This window comes from Trichechus manatus, unplaced genomic scaffold (genome assembly GCF_000243295.1).
Source record: "Trichechus manatus latirostris isolate Lorelei unplaced genomic scaffold, TriManLat1.0 scaffold00091, whole genome shotgun sequence".
Lineage (NCBI taxonomy): Eukaryota > Metazoa > Chordata > Mammalia > Sirenia > Trichechidae > Trichechus > Trichechus manatus.
Genome location: NW_004444027.1, coordinates 1,189,954 through 1,210,343, shown reverse-complemented (window position 1 = coordinate 1,210,343; position 20,390 = coordinate 1,189,954). Strand labels below are relative to the sequence as shown.

The following is a 20,390-nucleotide window of genomic DNA, read 5'->3' as shown; positions in this document are numbered from 1 at the left end:
ACCACTGCACCACCAGGGCGGCAGCAGATCCAAATAAATATTTGTGAACTGGCCTAGGAATTTTACCATTTTATAACATTTTTATAAGAATATTTGTTCTGAATCCAGAATAAATTACTTAGACACAGATTTCTGATTCATAGCTGCTCAACTGAAGGGCTATTCTTCTACTATTGCACTTCTATGTTTTAGGGCAAGTCAGTTAAATCACAAGGTGTTCATCTTGTACTTTTCATGTCCCAGACATGGACTCAACCTTTTCTCTACAAAACCTTGATTTCTTTTAGTGGGAAATGTCATTTCAAGACTACAATCTGGGTTCTAGGGAGCCTCATTGCTATTGGGTTCATCATTGTTACTAGACCTTTTTGGAGGAGAGAGTTGGAAATACATAGTAGCTAGAGATGAAGTTTATATATAATATATATTATGTATGATACTAAGTTTATATATCATATATAACATAATATGTAGATAGCAAAAATAATTCATAGGTTAATACTAATACTTCCAGTTTATATTGAGGATTATAGGATTTTTATTTAGCTCCTATTTTACATCAATGTCTCTTTTCTTCCATATCAATAATCCTGGTTCTGAGGGACATAGGGAATGATAGAATTATAAAATCACATATTACTCATTTACTTCATCCCACATAAGACACACATAAAAGTGTCAGAATAACAGTCCCAATAGTTGCAGCATGAATGTTGATTACTAAAAACGGTTAAACTTTTTTTGCATATGTTCATTCTTTTCTCCCCTTAGTAATTATACTGTTTCTGTATTCTTGGAGTATGTAGCCATTATATTCTATAGTCTCTCCCTTATAACCCTCATTTAGTCTTATTTCTTTAAGTGTATCTAATGCTTACCTCTAGTTCTTCTATTGATATCTCTAGTGGCTGTCTGAAACTTCATCTCTAGTAGATTCGTCAGAAAGGACTTGTGAGAACAGTATTCTCTTGACATCTTATATGTTGATAATAGTTCGTGGATTTTATACTTGAAAGCCAGTTTGGCTGGATATAATGTCATATGTCAAAATGTATCAAACTGTAAACTTTAAATATGTGTAGTTTATTGTATACCAATCATACCTCAATGAAGCTGTTAAAAAATTCTTGATTCACATTTTCTTTCTTTAAGTGTTTTAAATATGTTGTTCCATTTTATTCTGGCATAAAGTGATGTTGAAAAATCTGATGACAGTCTTAATTTTTTACTTTCATAAGTCAAGTGTTTTTCATAGGTCTTCCAAAGAATTTTTCTCTTTCTTTAAAGTATAGTAATTTTAGTAGATATGTCTTGGTGTTCTGGGTTGTTCTAGGTTGATTTTCTTAATTACGTGGTGGGCTTCTGAATATGTAGTTTCAAATCTTTTTATTTTTATTTTTTTTAATTTCAGAAAAGTTTTCTTGAATTTTAAAGTATGTATTTATTTTGTTTCCTTTCTTTGACTGTCTTTTTTCAGGACTCCTTTATATGATGGTGGATTTTCTATACTTGTCTTACATGCAGTCATACATCAGTTAACGTCCATGATACATTCTGTGAAATGGGACGTTATGTGATGTGGACGTTTACAAACTGTACAGTTATGTGCCACATAATGTTCCTTAGGGTAATGGACCAGTTATACAGTACTGGCAGGAGGAGGAGCCTGTGATCCCACACCCCTCAAAGGAGCGAGGGAAGGAGAAAGGCTTGCAGGGAAGGAGGGGTGGGTGGCTGTCTGGACTTACACCCAAGTGAGCTACAAGCAAGGGGGAAGGGACCCCAAAGGAGGTGAGTGTGTATATAATATGTTCACACAGCATCCTATTTCCCAGCCCTGTTTCCCTGAACGTGGATGTTAAGCAGCACGTGACTGCAAGCCTTTCTCCTTCCCTTGCTCCTGCATGGGGTGGGGCTGCAGGCTCCACCTGGCTCTGGATAACTTTATGGGAATATGGACATATATGCGGTTGGACGTTGCCCAGACGGACGTTATGTGGTGCATGACTGTATTTGAAACCTTCTATTAAATCTTTTTCATCTTTTTCTTCATTTCTTTTTGATTTTTAAGACTTGCTTCTTTTTCATCTTTTATTTCCCTTTATTCACTCCTGTGTTTCTTTTAGATTAGTCATCATTTCTGAAATGGTTTTTCTTTTATTTCTTATTCCCTCCTGAGGACTGTCACTTCGTTTAATGAATTTTGGTTTATGTTCTTCTTTCATATTCTGTATCATTTACTTATTTTTATATGTTTTAGGATATTAGATAATAGCTTTTATCTATTTTGTGGGCATTTCTTTCTGGCACGTTTCCATTGTTTATAGGAATGCAATTCTCATTACTCTCTTTTAATCTTTTAATAATTTTGTGTGAGGTTTGATCTCAGTCCTTTTCTGTTTCTCCTTATTCCATGAAACTAGTTTTTCTTAAGAAGGTGACTTAGAAAACCTTTTATAATCTCATGACTCTAATGTTCCCTTTTCTATTGTTTTTGTGAAGTGCTAAGAAACATGGGGCTCACTTTCTGAGAAATTCTGCTTGTTAGACCTCCTCAACTTTTCTGTGGAATCCTTTTTGTTTTTCTTTTTGGCGTTTAGTGTCTCTGTCCCATTCAGCTTGGATTGTATTCCCAGCATCTTATCCTCAGTATGAGGTTTGTCCTAGAAGGGAGTTTGACTGGTTGGTTTTGAGAACTCATTTGTAGCCCCTTCAGATCTCACTGCAAACTCTACTTGCAGCACCCCCTTTTGGAGTGGGCATTTGCCTCCCACCTGCAGTCTGCTCTTTTCAAGTACACTTGCTGAGCTTTGAAGTGAGTATCTGTGGATTACTTTGGAATTCCCAAGTTCATCACATGTGCTCTTGCTTCTCCCTGTTTTTCCCTTCACAGATGGTGTTCTTAAGCTGTTGGTGTTTGTGGGAATACCTTATCACCTAGTTTTGTTTTAAATGCTGTCTATGGGTTTGGGTTTTGCTATCCTAGTAGTTTTGGTATGGTTTTATGTGTGTATTTAGTTTAAAAAATTATGCCATTGCCATCCTCCCAGAATCTCCAATCTTAATATTTTTATTATTTTCTATATGTCATTCTAGATCCTCAGACAGATTCTAAACCTGAAGGACTGACAGGATCCCACACAGACTGGCTAACATTAAATGTTGGAGGGCGGTACTTTACAACTACACGGTAGGTGTTTATGTGTATGTGTGTGTGTGTCTGTTAAAAAGAGAAACAGTAGGCACTGTTTGTTCTTTCCTTCAGTTTGCCAGTTTCCTTAAAAGATACTCAAATGCTGCTTAAATATACAGTGTACCATAGTGTGAAACCATTTTTAGAAAGACTTTTTAAAAGAAAAAAAGTAGAAAATGGTTTAGAAGTCATTCCAGCAAAACCATGGAAAGCATGCATTTAGTGTTTTAGAAGTAGGTTTTTAGATATCAAGTAATATACACACTTGCAAAAGCTAAAATTAACAACATTGAAATGTGTAGAGAATATAACTGCTTATATTAAAGGGATCAGAAAATGTTAGTGTTGAAGATCATGAGTATTTTGATATTCTAGCTTGCTAGAAGCTTATATTATTATTTAAATAAAAGGAAGCTAAAACAAGATTTAAATCAAAGGAAGTACCAGATTAGAAGGGATTTTGATAAATGGCAACTTACTGCACGTTTTTGTTTCCCAGCATTACTCCTACCAGGTTGTAGCATGCATCTTTTTGAGAGAGCAGCTGGGATCGAGTATACTCTTGACTTAAATATGTTTCTTTATAAAGACAAATGGAGAAATCAATTTTTTTCCCTGAATTCTTAGGAGCACTTTAGTGAATAAAGAACCTGACAGTATGCTGGCCCACATGTTTAAGGACAAAGGTAAGTAGAGCACATTGTTTTCATATTTTGTATGCTCTATTTGTGTCTATATTAACTTTTTAAACTCCTGTTACTTCCGTACTTTTTAAGGATATCAATAATTTTATAAGAGTAAAAACTTTACAAAATTTTTATTCCTTAAATTTCTAACTTTGTTTTCTCTTTATGGGGGCTTTGTTCATTTTAATGATAACACAGATGTCTGGGGAAATAAGCAAGACCATAGAGGAGCTTTCTTAATTGACCGAAGTCCTGAGTACTTTGAACCCATTTTGAACTATTTGAGGCATGGACAGCTCATTGTTAACGATGGCATTAATTTACTGGGTGAGTTTTTAATATGATTCTTCACATTTTTGTCAGTTCAGGATTTTTAATTCGTTTTCACTTACCCAGTGGTGTAGTATATTTTTTTAAAGTGAAAGTATATCTTTTCCATTTCTTAAACGAAATGTTTTCACAAATATATGAATATGTATAGTTACAGAAATATAGGCACAGACAGATATATTTGCATATATAGGTATGTGTCTAACCCATAAATTCCAATTTTAGATTCTAAATAGATTTACATTCTGTCACAAGGGACTTTAAAGGATTTTGTTTGTTTTAAAAAGAGTTGTGGCTGTGGCTTGACTTCAAATTATGGACCTTCCCATTATGTTGAGAAGTAGAGTGTTCAGAAGGGGAAACCATGCTTTTAAATCACAAGACTGGATTAGAGTCTTAACTCTACAGCTTAGTAGATGTTTAACTTGATGAAAGTCATTTTATCTCTCTGAGCCCCTTTTGAAAAAATGGATATTAAAAATACTCTCATTCCTGCCTACTTCACAAGATTTTTATGAAGATTCATGACATGATCTAGATGAAAGTCCTTGTAAACCAATGGTTACATTAAACTTACAGGCCTGCAGGTGACTGAATTGGGTCTAATATTAGTACTTGAGGAGTGGTGGGGAGTGTACAATCTCTAGTACACACACCTACTCAGCTTCAGCAGAGTTTTGCCATGTGGTAATATGGACTTAGGGGGCCAGAGCCTTTTTTTTTTTTTCTTTTTTTCTAAATTTTATTTATTTTATTGTTGTTATTGAGAATATACACAGCAGAACATACACCAAGTATACTTCAATTCCTCAGCTGTTCTCCATGAATGTCTTTTTTATTTATAAGATTGTTGGAAGTTTTTAAGGTTCAAAATTGAACCTTAAAAAATCCTTACCACATTCCCTGAGAGATTTCTGATTTACTCAGAAGATCTTGGCAAACGGAGAGTGAGGCCCACTAGAACCTCTTTCGTGATGGGTTTCTACCAGGGACAGATGTCACAGTGTGACAGCCTCTTCATGATGCATCCAGAGGTGGAGCCATTCTGGTATGGACTGGAAGCCTTATGCCAGAGTGCGTACCTGAGTGGTAGGCTGTAAATCAGATGGCCTTTCTTTTGCAGTTGGAATATTGGAGGTGGAGTTCGGTTGTCCCAGAAAAGATAATATTCTTTCCAAGTAACTGTTTGTGGTTTTCTATATCTAAGTTATGTTTCTGATTTGATAGTTCCCTTATATACTTGTTACCCTTATTAACTTGGGGCCATTTGACGGGAGGGACTGTGTCTCTTATTTTCTTCGTAATTTCTGAGTCTTTAGTAATTTTTTTCTAAGTAGATTCAGCCAATTGAATGACTAAGATCTGGACTTGAAAGATAATGGATCCTAAATGTATTCTTGTATACTCTGATGAAAATGTTTAACAGATATGAGGAAGTAAGCATACCACGTCACCTGGAGGATGTAGAGACCTTTTATTATTATTTTTAGCCAGATTAAGCAAAGTAAATGATGGATGAAATCCCTTTTATCATTTAAAAAAATTTTTTTTAATTGATTCTCCTATAAGAAAGGTTTCTGAATTATACTTTTAATATTTGTTGTGAAGCTGGCTTGCTTTATTCATTTCTATAATCTTCTAATTCAACAAGTAAAATGTATTTGTGACAAACTTATTCAGATCTGCTCCATTAAAAAGTCAATGAAATGTTAAAATTTGGTGAACTAAAATCATTTTTATTGGATTCACAATCAAATCACTGAATCAACTATATTATGCATATGCGATATTAAGATTTCTTGCCTATGGCCTATTAAAAGTAATTACTAGAAATAATTTTGAAATATGGAAGGCTTTCATTCTAATTCATTAGATTCCTGTTTTTTCCTTTTGCAGTCTGTAAACTATATAGAAAAGCTTCTTTGTCTCACATGTTTTAAAATATTCTATATATATGTTCTAAACATCAGGTACTTCTATGTTGACTAATGGCCTACTTGTTCAATTTCAGTTCCATTATGAGAACTTAGCATAAATAATTTTATAAATACGAAAATGAATAATTTTCTGTAAGTCAAATCATTTTTGTTCTGATAGGTGTGTTAGAAGAAGCCAGATTTTTTGGTATTGATTCATTGATTGAACACCTAGAAGTGGCAATAAAGGTAAAGCTCTTTTTACATTCGCAAATATTGCATTCATTGTAGCTGTCTCCCAAAATGCCCTACTAATTTCTTAATATCTTTTCCAAGAATTCTCAACCACCAGAGGATCACTCACCAATATCCCGAAAGGAATTTGTACGATTTCTGCTAGCCACTCCAACCAAGTCAGAATTACGTTGCCAGGTAGTTAAAGCAGACTTTCCTATGGGGTTATTTATAACAGAAAATCTGTGAATAATGTTTTTATTTCTCTAGGGGTTTATTTTGTAGGAGGTTTTTTTGTTTTTTGTTTTTGCCTTATTTTCCTTTTTCGTGATAGATATAATTTAATTATTGGTGATAACATTGATTTAATCCCAGAATAATTAGCAAAAAAAGAGAAGCAACAGCCTTTTTTATTGTCTGTGCCTCGTGTAGCAATTTTTGAGTAATGTGTGGAAATTGCAGCAATTAAAATGAAAGCTTAATTGTTTGTACAGTTGCTACGTATGGCCAGTCAGTGGCAGATACTTTTATATATTTTAACGTTAAAGATTTTTAAAACCAAAAATACTCATTTTTTAAATAAAACTGTCTTGAATTATTGCATTAATAAAATAATTTAACTGTATTCAGGTTTAACTAAAATACATAACACTGGAGCCCTGGTGGCACAGTGGTTAGGAGCTCAGCTGCTAACCAGAAGGTCAGCAGTTCAAATCTACCAGCTGCTTCTTGGAAATCCCATGGGGCAGTTCTACTCTGTCCTGTAGGGTCACTATGAGTCGGAATCGATTCAACGTCAATGGGTTTGGTTTTTGGTTTTACTGTAACACTTATCAGTAGGTAGGTGACTAACAGATATCCCTCTTTAGAAACTTCTGCATGTAAGTGTGATATAGCCAGGCTATATTCCAATATATGTATAGAGTTTCTTTTACCAGGAATCCATTAAGTATACTTATTTTATGTATCTAAATTCCATTTGATTATGTTTTGTAATAAACTCCAAATGACTGAACTGCCGATTGCTTCTAAAAAAAACTTGATGGTTAGTTATAGTAATTAAATTTAATACACACAGATGGTTTAAATATTGTGACAGTTTGTGTTTTTTAATTTTAGGGTTTAAACTTCAGTGGTGCTGATCTTTCTCGTTTGGACCTTCGATACATTAACTTCAAAATGGCCAATTTAAGCCGCTGCAATCTTGCACATGCTAATCTCTGCTTTGCAAATCTTGAACGAGCTGATCTATCTGGATCAGTGCTTGATGTAAGAATCATTTTTGGTTAAAGAAAAAATTAGATTTTAAGTCTATTGAACAGTCTCGAAGAGCAGGAATTATGTCTCTTACTGGAGCTTTTACTTTAAAAGATAATTTACTAAGTTGATGATAAAACTGAAGGCTCTGAAAGTGAAATGGTTGGTTTTGTTACTTTGATAGCCTTTGTTAAACATAAACCTGAAAAGTTTAGCAACTAATAGGAAATTAATCTTGAAAGTAGATCATAATCTCAATAGAGTACCCTTTATTTGTCTGTTTTCAGTGAATTATAAGGGTAAAGCTAAAAAGGACCTTTGAAATCTTCTATACAACTTTGTTTCTGGAATGGGAAAATATTCCTACTCTAGAAGTGTTTGGCAAAGATATTTTTAAATGAACATGGTAGGCATCAGTCTGTGCAAGTTAGCATCTCAATAGCCCTCTCCCTTTCTCTGTATGTATGTTTGTACATGTATATATGTGTATGCATGTATATATATGTATATGTATATATTTATGTTACAGTTACCTGTGTTATTTGGTATTAGAGGACATGTAGCACCAACAGTGAAATCCATTAACTTCTAACAACTTTAAGCTCTTTAATACCAATGCCTATGTCTGTACACCTTTTAAATGAACGGTATCTAATACAGTACCTTGCTTTGAGTAGTCATTCAGTGAATGTTTATAGAATTATAATAAATTTTTTAATTTCTTTATTGCAGCGTATTTCTCTTGAAGCTTATATTAGAGCTAGTATCAAAATCTGTCAATATTCATTTCAGAACTGTCGCTCTCCTTGTTCCATTTTATGTTGAAGGTTCCAGTTGGTAGCAAAATAGTCCAGAGGCTAACAGTGCAAGGAAGAGGGTTGAAGGACTTATTGCTGAGAGGCAGCTCAGTTTGTTTTTATTAAGAAGAAAAAAAGATAAGACAGATGAACTGGATCAGTCAATACAACTGGTTTGGAATTCTGTTTAATTATAGTATTACTAACTTTGAACCTGAGCCATAATTTTCATATCTGTAAAATAGGGCTCATGATGCTTACTCTATCCATATGGTATAATTGATGTGAAAGCCAAAATAGATATTGAGTGTGTGTGTGTATATATATATATATATATATAAATACTTGATAAACGGATGTGCTATAGAATAAGAAGGTTAAGTATTAATAGTAAAAATGGTTCATGTTGAAGAGTCATTGCCCAGAATGTGTAGGCCGTGAGAGTCAAAACTAATTTCTAATTGTCCTTGGCATGTGAAGATGGCTGCTAATTAATAGCCATATGTACTGCAGTGTCCACAGAATTTGATACATGCTGCCACATAAGATGCATCTAATGGTTCCACCATTCTTTTTTAACTTCTTACCCAATTTGTGGCTTTGTGTCTTTCCCTCATGGGCTATGAAACCTTTGCCATAGGAAGCATCCGATTCTGCTATAAACCAAGGTGATCTCTCAGTTGCTATCTTGGTTCTGCAGTCCATTTGTGTGCCACACTATTTTCAGTATGCTTTAGAGTGTTTCTTCTATATGCTTTGCCTGCCATTATTGACTTGAACATACTGCATAGAAGCTAATATAATAATTCAGCTGTTATGGAGAAACCTCGAGAGAATGGCCCCCAGACACCCTTTTAGCTCAGTGGTGAAGTCACTCCCGAGGTTCACCATTCAGCCGGGATTGGACAGCCTCATAAAACAAAACGGGAGTAATGAGGCACAGCAGTCCAGGGACAAGGACTAGAAGGCAGAAGGGGACAGGAAACCTGGTGATAGGGAACCCAAGGTTGAGTAAGGACAGTGTTGACATGCAGTGGGGTTGTTAACCATTGTCATAGGGCAACATGTGCACTAACTGTTTAATGAGAAACTATTTTGTTCTGTAAACCTTCATCTAAAGTGAGAATAGCAGCACAACTGGCAGAACGTAATCGATGTCACTGAATTGTACATTTAGAAATTTTTTAAATGGTGTATCTTTGGCTATGTATATTTTCACCCAAAAAAAAAAAAAGGTCCTCCAAGTTCGAGAAGGGGAAGTGTTGACATGTCGTGGAGTTGTTAACCAATGTCATAAAACAATATGTGTACTGACTGTTAAATGAGAAACTATTTGTTCTGTTTACCTGAAGTACAATTTTAAAAAAAGAATTAAAAGTAAATAAATAAAAATAATAATAATACTTCAGCCTTTCCCTACCCATTGCATATTCCCCATCCAAGACGTATAGAATGGTAAGAACTAGAGGGACCTTGACAATTACCTAATATGACACTATTGTTTTACAGATTGAGAAACTGAGACCTAGAGACTTGCAGACCAAATGGCTAGTTTATAGCAGAGCTGGAACTAGAATCTTAAAGCATGTGTTTTGTTTTCCTTATTTCTTTTTTTTAAATGACTTTTCATTTGGAAAATGTCAAACATATACAAAAATAGAATAGTATATTTAATCCCACTTTTACCTCCATCACCCAGCTTCAGCATAAACATATGACCCATTTGTTTCATCTGTACCTCTCCCTGGATTATTTTGAAGTGAATCATATTATTTCACCTGTAAATATTTTTTAATTTATTTTTTAAAGATAATTGACCACTTTTAAAACATAATCTTAATACCATTATCATACTTTAAAAATAACAGTGGTAACCTGTTTTTATCAAATCACTTTGCCCCTCTCAATATAGTAAGACAGCACAGTTCTTATAGTTGCAATGCTGGTGTACTAGGTGACTTCAGCAATCTCAGTGTTGGTGGTGATCTGCTTTACTGTTTGAGGAATAGAGGATGCAATGCTTTATGCGGTTGAAGATAGAAAATTTCACAGAAATTTCTCATATATTTGCTTCTTTATGAGATTCCATAGTGCAGCCCTGAGTATAGAGTAGTACTTACAAAATTACCTTGGAAACTTTTGACAGTGTTTAGTCTGTTTTACCTGGGAGCATTACGTAGACGATCAGAGACATTTGCATGTACCAGCTTCCTGTCATGTTGTATTTTCAAGTACATAAAATCCAGCCATCTTTTAGTTAATTTGGTCCTTCCGAGTCCTTATTAACCGTGCTATGCAGTCCAAGTTTCTGCAGCACCTTCTGTTAAGGCACGGGCATAGGTGGAATGCACACATGTTGTCAGTTACCTGTGATTTGAAGTGGTCTGTATTTCAGCTCCCTTTATTAGAATTGACTATAGGGTGATTGAAGTGGTACCTATAAAACAAGGATTTTTCTTGATAGTTTCGACTGTCACATGACTTGATTAGCCTTAGTATTTTTAGGTAACATGACTGGTCTAATCATAATAATAACTGTACTGATCATTCCTATAATGCCTTACAGTTTTTAAAACATTTTCACATTCATCATTTCCTTTGATTCGTCAAAATTTGTGAAGAAGGTGTGATTTTAATGTCAGCTTTATAGATAAGCTTCCTGGCCGATCTAGTAGTTGTTAAGAGTTCAGATCTGATGATGGCATTGAACCCTTTGAAATGAGTTAACCTAACTTAAATCCCTTAGCATTTTCTACCGTTTTACTCTCTGTATAAAGATTATTTTGAACCGTGATTTGTGTGCTCGAGGTTGGCAATATTGTATAGCAATGGTTGGTACACAAAGACTTGACAAACAACTTGTTAGTGTTTTGTAGCTACATGATGCCTTTAGTTGCTGGCATTAGTATTTTGAAATGAAGATGATAGTAACATCTTGGAAAATCAAAGATTTCATTTATTGATTCCTCCATTTAGAATGAGGAAGAAAAAGCCCAAACCCCTAATTAGTTTTTGCTTGTCTTATCCATATATTTGACTGTCATATTATTATACCCAGGGCTGTTTTTAAAAGTAGAAACAGGGATGTCATAGTTCTGACTCCCCTCAACTTCTTTATCTAAACCCTTATGTTTCATGTGACGTGGGCAGCTGTTGTTAGTTTGATGCTTTTAAAACAGTCTAAAAGAACTGTTTCTGTAGAACAGTTCTCAGTTCTGTTGGGTTCAGTTGGAAAAGTCTGATTGTGAGTGTATTGAATAGAAAATTTTTTCTTTTACTGTTTGAGCCAAGTTTTTCTTTTCCAAACAAAATTCTAGACCTTCAAACATGGACTTTTCTTTTTTCTTTGCCAGTGTGCAAATCTCCAGGGGGTCAAGATGCTCTGTTCTAACGCTGAAGGGGCATCCCTGAAACAGTGTAATTTTGAGGATCCCTCTGGTCTTAAAGCCAATTTAGAAGGTGAGATCCTACAATTACCTTTTCTGTGGTGGAAACGTACCATAACGTGTAAAAAGCCAGCAAAATAATTGCTAAGGATAAAACAGGATAACTGTCGGGGGGAAGCTTTCTTGTGTCATCATATTCAGATTATTTGCAGAGGTGTAAGATGCCTCTGTTTGGTATCAGTCATACACTAATCAACCTGAGGACCAAGAAGAAATCTAGCCTGTGATATTTAATAAACTTTAGTTGGATAATTAAATACTAACATCTTAAACTTCAAATAGAACACAATATTTTTATACTAGCCAAAAGGAAGGATTTCAGTTTGCACGAAGCCAGGCAGTTTTTGTCATTTTTAGATTTAATGTTTTGCTTATGAATTCATTATTGGTTTGTTGTGTCTATAAACTGGTCACTTTGTTTACTCTTGTATTTAGGAGACATAGTGCTTTCTCCATTGTCATAAACTTACAGAGGCATATGATAAAAGCACAAATTATCATAAGACCCAAATGAATTCCTCCCCCTCGATAAGATATCCTAAAACATTCTTCATTTATACTATAAGCAAACAGGTCTTTGACAATGAACTCTTTATATATAAAAATTTAGGCTGTAAATTGGCTGAGAGGCTGAGATTTACAGTTCACAGATTTACTTCTGAAAGTTAAAGGAGGCTGTCATCGTTCACCTTCATTAAGTCACTTTGCAGTTTCTTGAACGTGGATAACTATAAACATTTTTAAGTTTAAATACCCATAAATGTGTTCACTTCAGGTGCTAATCTGAAAGGTGTGGACATGGAAGGAAGTCAGATGACAGGAATTAACCTGCGAGTTGCTACATTAAAAAATGCAAAGTTGAAGAACTGCAACCTCAGAGGAGCGACTCTGGCAGGAACTGATTTAGAGGTGAGTCGGCAGCTTTTCAAAAGGGTGTGTTGATCTAGAATTACTGAGGATCTCACACAAAGTTTATTGAAATCATAAAGTAGTTGGCTAGTAAAAACTGCCAGGTAACATGCCAGTATTCTGTCAGCTGGAGGAATGGGTTTTCATTTCAATTTGTTTTTTAAACAAATTTGAATTAAAGAGCAGAATTCAGTTACATAAGTAATTGATGCCAGTTTCAGATTTGAAAATTTATCTGACTGTCTTATTTCTCTCCTTTTCCTTGGGTCTTTCTCAAGTAAATAAATTTGATAAATGCTTTATTAATCTAATTTACTGAGTTTTTCTTAAATTTTAATCCCAAGTAGAATTTTCTTTTTGTTTTCTTACAGTGGGGCCAGATTATGTCTTTGAACTACTTGAGAAATTTAAATGATATCCAGGTTTGAAATCAGGTTCAGGAAAAGCCCATTCTAAATTGGTATATTCTTTTTTAATTTCACCTTGAGATTTTAATTTTTTCCAGTCATCTTTTTCATGAGAATCGTATGCCGTATGTCTTCTTGATTTGCAAATTCAGCTAGTAGACTAGTAGAATGTAGCTGTTGACAGGTCTGCATCAGTGCTATCCACGTCACTTTCTGCAGTGATGGGAGTGTTACATCTGTGCTGTTCAGTACAGTAGGCACTCTATGGCTGTTGAGCACTTGAAATGTGGCTTGCGCAACCGAGAAACTGCTTTTTTTTATTTTATTTAATTTTAATTATTTAAATGTAGATAGCCATGTGTGGCTGGTGGCTACCATATTGATCAGCACAGCTCTATAGAAGAAAATCTAGCATAGATTGGATTACAGAGAACAGTATGTCAAATTTTAGTTTGCTATTAATTTTTTTAAAAAACGTTTTTCCTTGATCTCTTGATAGCTCTCAGCAGCAGAATAGCAGGCCACTTTAAATTTAGAGGCAAAAAGAACCAGCCCAAGGCTGAAGGTACAATCCTACTGTGAGCATAGTTATTTAATTTTTTTATTATAACTGTCGTCTAAGATTGCATATATTTTTTCCCCTTGGTTTTAGTTACATATAGTCAGTTCTTAAGGAGCAAAAGCCTTGCTCTATCCAGCTGATTGCAAAAACTGGTCAGGTTGACTGTTGCGAGGCAGCTGCTGATATTCTGTCCTCCTGAAGCTATGTGCAGTCACCCTTCTGTAACCATTGTCCCCCAGTGCTCCCAGGAACTTATCCAGAACCCTGTCTGATCTTTCACTCTGTGATCTCAAGAGAAATTAGTGGTGGTGGTTACACTACTGTATACATCTATCAAAACTCATTGAATTGTACATATAAATTTGGGGTTTTAAAAAAAGTCCCCTGATATACAAATGTTAGGGTTGGAGAATGGAAAGATCTATTACAGAATTTACTTATTAGTAGAACCTCTCTCTCAGATAATTTCTTAGTCTCGCCCTTTTCCTGAATTTTGTTGTTGTTGTTGTTGGATAGGAATTGTGGTTAAAATTGTTTAGGAAGTATTTGTTACAGTGGAATTCATTCTGGATTTTAAATGCCTGATTCTAAAATATATGAACAGAAGGGAAGTACTTCTTCTTTTACCTTTTTTTATATATGTTTGTGGTGATCAGCCTGAGCATCAGTTAGAGATAACAGATGCAGATAGAAGAAAATCTGACTTTAGAGTATATGGTCAGAACTTTTCAGGAAGTTAACTGAGTTGTATTATATAGGAGCATTTTCCTAATACACATCAGAAATCATTTTGAGAGGAAACCTTGAATCCCTGTATTAGTTATATGGATATTGTTTTATCTTGCAGAACTGTGATCTGTCTGGGTGTGATCTTCAAGAAGCCAACCTGAGAGGTTCTAATGTGAAGGGAGCTATATTTGAAGAGATGTTGACACCACTGCATATGTCACAAAGTGTCAGATGAGAATTTTAGGGGCTGGAGAAAGATGCCCAAGATGAGAAATATTTTGCTTATCACTTTTCTTTCTCCACCCGCTCAGTTGTCTAGAAGAAATAACTAAGGGACTAAAAGAAATTTTAGAAGATTATGCTTGTTCTCAGTGGTGCATAAGGGGGAAAAAATGCCCTTTTTTCCACATTCTGATTATAAAGGAGAAGCACTCATATAATAGATATAGGGAATCTAGATTATAGTGCTGCCTTTTGAATGGGGTAGGGGGATTTGCCTGACTTTATGACCAGGAATAATATCTACTATATTTGCTTTTAAATAGGCATGATGTGGAGATACCATCTTGGTTTGAAATGCATTTGAAGATTTTAATTTATGAAAAGCACAACATATGCAATTATATTTATTGAATCTCTAGATGCAGTATGGATATTTAAATTGTTAAACCTTATGAAAATTTTGAAAAGATTGTTCAGGTTTATAAATAGCTTTAGTGATGCCTCCCCTACTTTAAATGCCTGTCAAACCATATGCATATGGTGAGACCACTCCCCAAGACTCTCTTTTCAGGTTCATTTTTATAATGTTTACTTTTTAGAACAAAACAGTAGCTGAATTAAAGAAATCTCTCATTCTTACTGATTGAGATAGAGTGGAAGGAAAGACAGAGTTATACAGAATTTTCATGCTGAAAGTACAGTGGAACTCCCAAGATGGAGGAAGAATTTACATATAGTTACAACTTTTAAATGAACATCCTAAATTGAAAAACTGAAATTCATTATAAGCAAGTTCTGCTCAACACCAGGCCAGGCAATTTTATGAATTTACACTACTAGACTAATGGTCTCATATACAATCAAAATAAGCATATGATGATACTTTGGTACCAAAGAACCAAGGCGCATCATTAATATTCACTTAATTCAAATGCCAAATAGTTTAAACAGGGCCAGTTTAGAAATAGGTATTAAGTTTAAATCCATTGCAATCAAAACTATAAAATATGAATGAATATGGCAAAGTCACCTCTTAGAAGTCAGCATAATATAATTACAACTAAAGCCCTGCAATGGGGAATGAGGGATTTAAACTGACAAGTTGATTATAGCCACCAAATACATAAAGAAATAAAAATAAAGGTAGTTGGCTGGTCCAGGATGTAATATCAGTCAGCCAGCTCCTGTGGTTCTTTTATTTACTGTGTTTTAAAACAAATTTTAGCCCAGTTTTCTTGAGTTATCTCCCTGTAGCAGCAGCTATAGGGCCTGTCCTTCCTTACCAATACCCCAGTGTCCTTACATCCACCCCAAGAGCAGGGATGTTAGCTGTGTCCAGATGGGCTCTGAATTCTACAGACTCATCAGTTTGAGGCAATGAATCATTAAAAACCACCTTTATCTCCTTTGGGAGAATGATATGTCTTTAATATTTATGTAGTTTATTCTTCTATACATACATATGCAAAGCTTTCCTTAACAGTAAAGAGTACACATGCATAGTGGGAGATCAGACCTTTACAGATAAAGGAAAGCAACTTTAGAAATGAATTATTTTCTTTGCTTTATTATTTTTACTGAGACAGGGAAGTATTGTATTGAGAGATATCTATTTTCATAATCAATATGTGCCTAAATTATATTTAAAGCATTTCACTCTGTACTATATTTTCAATAATTATAGAATGTCTTGTTCATTCACTAAAAGGTACCTCTGTAGGCATAACCTAAAACTGCAGAAAGATCTGAACGTGGTATGCTTAGAAACTGAAGATTTTGGATCCAATGTATATTGCATTAATAAACGATATGAAATGTTGAGAAGGAGTTTCTTCTCTTGCTTTTGAAGAATCAGCACTTTCCCTATTTTACTCATATTTCTTCAATGTGTCTTAAATGTGTGAGGGTCTGGGTGGAAAAGGAAATGCAGCACGACATCTATTATGGATTAGTCTCTTGGAAAGTGCCATTAAACTTATTTCTTTAAACAGGATTATTTTATGATCCTGTTTTTAAAATCCACTGTGCTACCAACATGAAGAAACTTTATTCATTTTAAACATAAGAAAAGATTGCCTTTCAATAATTCATTTAGTTTGTTTGTGTTACTCTCTAGTTGGTGCACATTACCGGTTAGTTTTATTAGGCTGGTTAAATACGTTGCCCCAAAGACAATTTTCACTTGAAAACTAGGAAAGAGAATTTTAAGGAGGGAGGAAGTTTTGAAAATAAAACTTCTGTTAACCCTAGTGATAGAACATGCTGTTGGTACACATAGGTCAAAGCACAATTGTTAAAGGGAGGGCTAGAAAAAGACTTTAAACGTAAATTAGCTAGATTATCTGCATTGGTAAAATTCAGTACTCGAGTAATTGACTAAAGCAATACATGTTACACTCTAGTCCAGTTCCTTTAACTATATTTTCAAGGAAATTATAGTAGGAAACATACATTCATTTATTATCATAAGTCAAGACTTAAAATATTTTCTCCAGTTGTTTATTTTATGGATTGTTTATACTGTAAATCTGCCCATTAAAGTCAACTCTGAGTCTTCGTTAATATATGAAAAACCTTAGAACCTAGTTAAATGCCCAAGGAGGTAGTGTTTATACCACTACAAAGAAAAGTGGTTACATGTTTTTCAGTGTAAAACACCTTATCTAAGGATTAATTCTCTTAAAACCTTTCACAGCCTGATTAGACATGACAACAAGAGTTAACCACAAGTTTTACCTGCTGAGATTTCACATTAGGGCAAAAAGAGTTTTTGTTTTTTTTTTCCCCATCTGTCACTCAACAAGATCACTAAGTCATCATTGTTGCATTTTAATGATTTTGAAGTTTCTTTTAATGTTGAAAATGAAGCAGTTTTTCCTCTAAGGCTCTAATTTTCTAGAAAAAATTTATGACTATAAAATCCAATTATTAAAACTCAATTTATTAAATTTAACTCCCTGGTAAATTGGCCTATCCCTGGATATCCTAACAGACTTCAAAGCTTGTCACCAAAAAGAAAAAATACAGGTAGTTTGGGTTACTACTTTTTTTAAAAAAAATACATCTTATCATTAGTAATATGTACTGCATACAGTGTTGTAGCATGTAAAAGGACCATACAGACAACTCTCACTAATTTTCTGAGTAGAAACACTATCCCCATTTCCAGGGATAATAACCCAGATGATCAGAACCTTCCACAAGTGGAGTTATTACTGCAACTGACAAAATGCCAACATCGTCCATCCTTTACTGATGTGTGTATTTTTTTATGTATGGATGTATGAAAATATATCTAAGTTTATATGTAATGTTTCCAACCCCCAAAGACAGATCGGATTTATAAAGATATTGATAATAAACCGAAACCAAAAACCTGTTGCCGTCGAGTCAATTTCAACTCATAGTGACCCTATAGGACAGAGTAGAACTGCCTCACAGGATTTCTAAGGAGTATGTCTTAGTCATCTAGTGACATTCCACCCTTTGGCCTCTGAAAAATCACATCCTTGCAACATGCAAAACATATTTACCCCATCATATTGTAGCAAAAGCCTTAACTCCAAGTCCAAAATCCAAAAATTCCTCTTCATCTGTGAAATCTAGAATACAAGTTATCTGGTTCAAAAGGTACAACGGCAGAAGAGGCACAACCTAAACATTTCCATTACAAATGGGAGAAACTGGAGGGAAAGGAGGGATAACAGGCACCACGCAAGTCAGCAGAACACATTACATTAGCTGTCAAGGCTTTGAAAATAATCCTCTGTTTGCTTAAGACAATTTACACGATGATCCTGCCCTCCAGGCTTGAGGTATTGGCCATACTCTCCGGATTCTGAGTGGAGATCCCTTGGCTCTGGGCTTCAGCTCTGCCTTCCAGGCCCACTGGGACAGCAACTCTTTTCCCTTGGCTTTAGGCACACACCATTCTCCTAGTCCATCTGAGTGGCAAATCCACCCTTAGAAACACCAGAGGCCATGGTTCCACACTTTGAAACCCCAGAGATCATGGCCATACCCTTGAGACTGAGGCAGCTCAGCTTCCCGTGTTCCTTGTCTCCTCAGCTTCTGCTTCCTGGTTCCTGGCCTCTTGGCCCTCGGGCCTCACGCCTGCATCTGCCCTGCTGGGGCAGGTGTTCCAAAGATTTGCAGCTCCACCAATAAGTGCCTGGAGACACCCCACTCTGCCAGTAAACTTTGGCTGGAAAGCGCTCAGCTCTCTTGCTCCTTGGGTCAGCAAGCCTAGCTCCACCAATAAGTGCCTGGAGGCACCCCACTCTGCCAGGAAGCTTCCTATGCAAAGGCACTCAGCTCTCTTGCTCCATGGGTCAGCTCCAGCACCGTCTCGCACTGGTCTCCTGGTTCCACTGCTGCCGATCCTCTGCTGCTGTGTCTCACCATTGTGCTGCCTCCGATGTTAACAGTTGTCCTCACTTCCATCTGAGTCCCCTATCCATTCACAGTTTCAAAACTGCCTTCACATTTTAGGTTAGAGCAGCACCCCAGTCTCTCAGTACCAAATTCTATCTTAGTCATCTACTGTTGCTATAACAGAAATACAACAAGTGGATGGATTTAACAAACAGAAGTTTATTCTCTCACAGTCTAGTAGGATAGAACCCCAAATTTAGGGCACAGTTTCAAGGAAAGTCTTTCTCTATCAGCTGTGGAGGAAGGTCCTTCTCATCAATCTTCTCCTGGACTAGGAGCTTCTCTGCGCAGGAACCCCGGGTCCAAAGGATGCACTCTGCTCCTGGTGCTGCTTTCTTGTTGGTATGAAGTCCCCCTGTCTCTCTTTTATATCTTAAAAGAAATTGTCTCAAGACACAATTCAATCTTGTAGATTGAGCCATGCCTCATTAACATAACTGCTGCCTATCCCCCCTCATTAATATCATAGAGGCAGGATTTACAACATATAGGAAAATCACATCAGATGACAAAATGGTGGACAATCACACAATACTGGAATCATGGCCTAGCCAAATTGATATACATATTTTTCAATCCATAACAGAGCAGCTGGTGGATTGGAACTGCTGACTTTTTGGTTAGCAGCTGAGCTCTTAACCACTGTGCCACCAGGGCTCCGAAGATTGGATTTATAACGATACTGATAATAAAAGGCAATCATAATGAAAACTAAGAAAAAGTTAGGTATTCTACTCACGTCAGAACCAACTGACAATGACTAGGAACACAGCCCCATTATAAGTCAGGGACTACCTGTACATATTTGTTTGATATCCTATTTGGTGCTATAGAAAATAAGACAAAACACATTTGGCCTTTGCCTTTGAGATCTATGTGAACTTAAGATAATACTAATGCAGACTTAGAGGACATAAAGCATAATGAATGAATTCATAAACCATGTTGCTGTATTCAGCTAAACATTTCAAAGCATTTTTCAAACAATACCAACTGATAGAAATAACCTACACAACAACTAGTGATACTTTACTAAGCGATCAGAAGTCCTAACTCCCATTTCATTTGTGCTAACCAGACATCACCTTTTCTGCTTAAGTAACACTATTAGAAGCACACCTTTTTCAGCAAGCAGGAAGTCAGTTGGACAGTTTAACACTGTTCCAACATGATGAACTCTTCTTGAAAAATACTCATTACCTATGTATTAGTGAGATGAGATTCTACCCCTGGATGTCAGAATGACACTTTTATTATTCAAAGCATCT

At 35.5% G+C, this 20,390-nt stretch overlaps 1 protein-coding gene across 3 annotated transcripts in view; it reads left to right on the top strand.

Moving 5' to 3' along the window:
- The window catches only part of KCTD9 (potassium channel tetramerization domain containing 9), a 34,333-nt gene extending 16,390 nt beyond the window's left edge, over nt 1-17,943 (top strand). The window contains exons 4-12 of one of the 3 annotated variants that reach the window (XM_004382164.1): nt 3,097-3,190; nt 3,821-3,879; nt 4,078-4,206; nt 6,307-6,374; nt 6,462-6,557; nt 7,479-7,628; nt 11,767-11,872; nt 12,635-12,768; nt 14,585-16,676. In XM_004382164.1, coding sequence (XP_004382221.1) covers nt 3,097-3,190; nt 3,821-3,879; nt 4,078-4,206; nt 6,307-6,374; nt 6,462-6,557; nt 7,479-7,628; nt 11,767-11,872; nt 12,635-12,768; nt 14,585-14,701 — 953 coding nt within the window. In that variant the 3' untranslated portion in view covers nt 14,702-16,676. Of the gene's footprint in view, nt 1-3,096; nt 3,191-3,820; nt 3,880-4,077; nt 4,207-6,306; nt 6,375-6,461; nt 6,558-7,478; nt 7,629-11,766; nt 11,873-12,634; nt 12,769-14,584 lie in introns of all 3 variants that reach the window. The other 2 variants (XM_023736711.1, XM_023736710.1) reach the window with 2 other exon arrangements.
- The last annotated feature ends 2,447 nt before the right edge of the window (nt 17,944-20,390 follow it).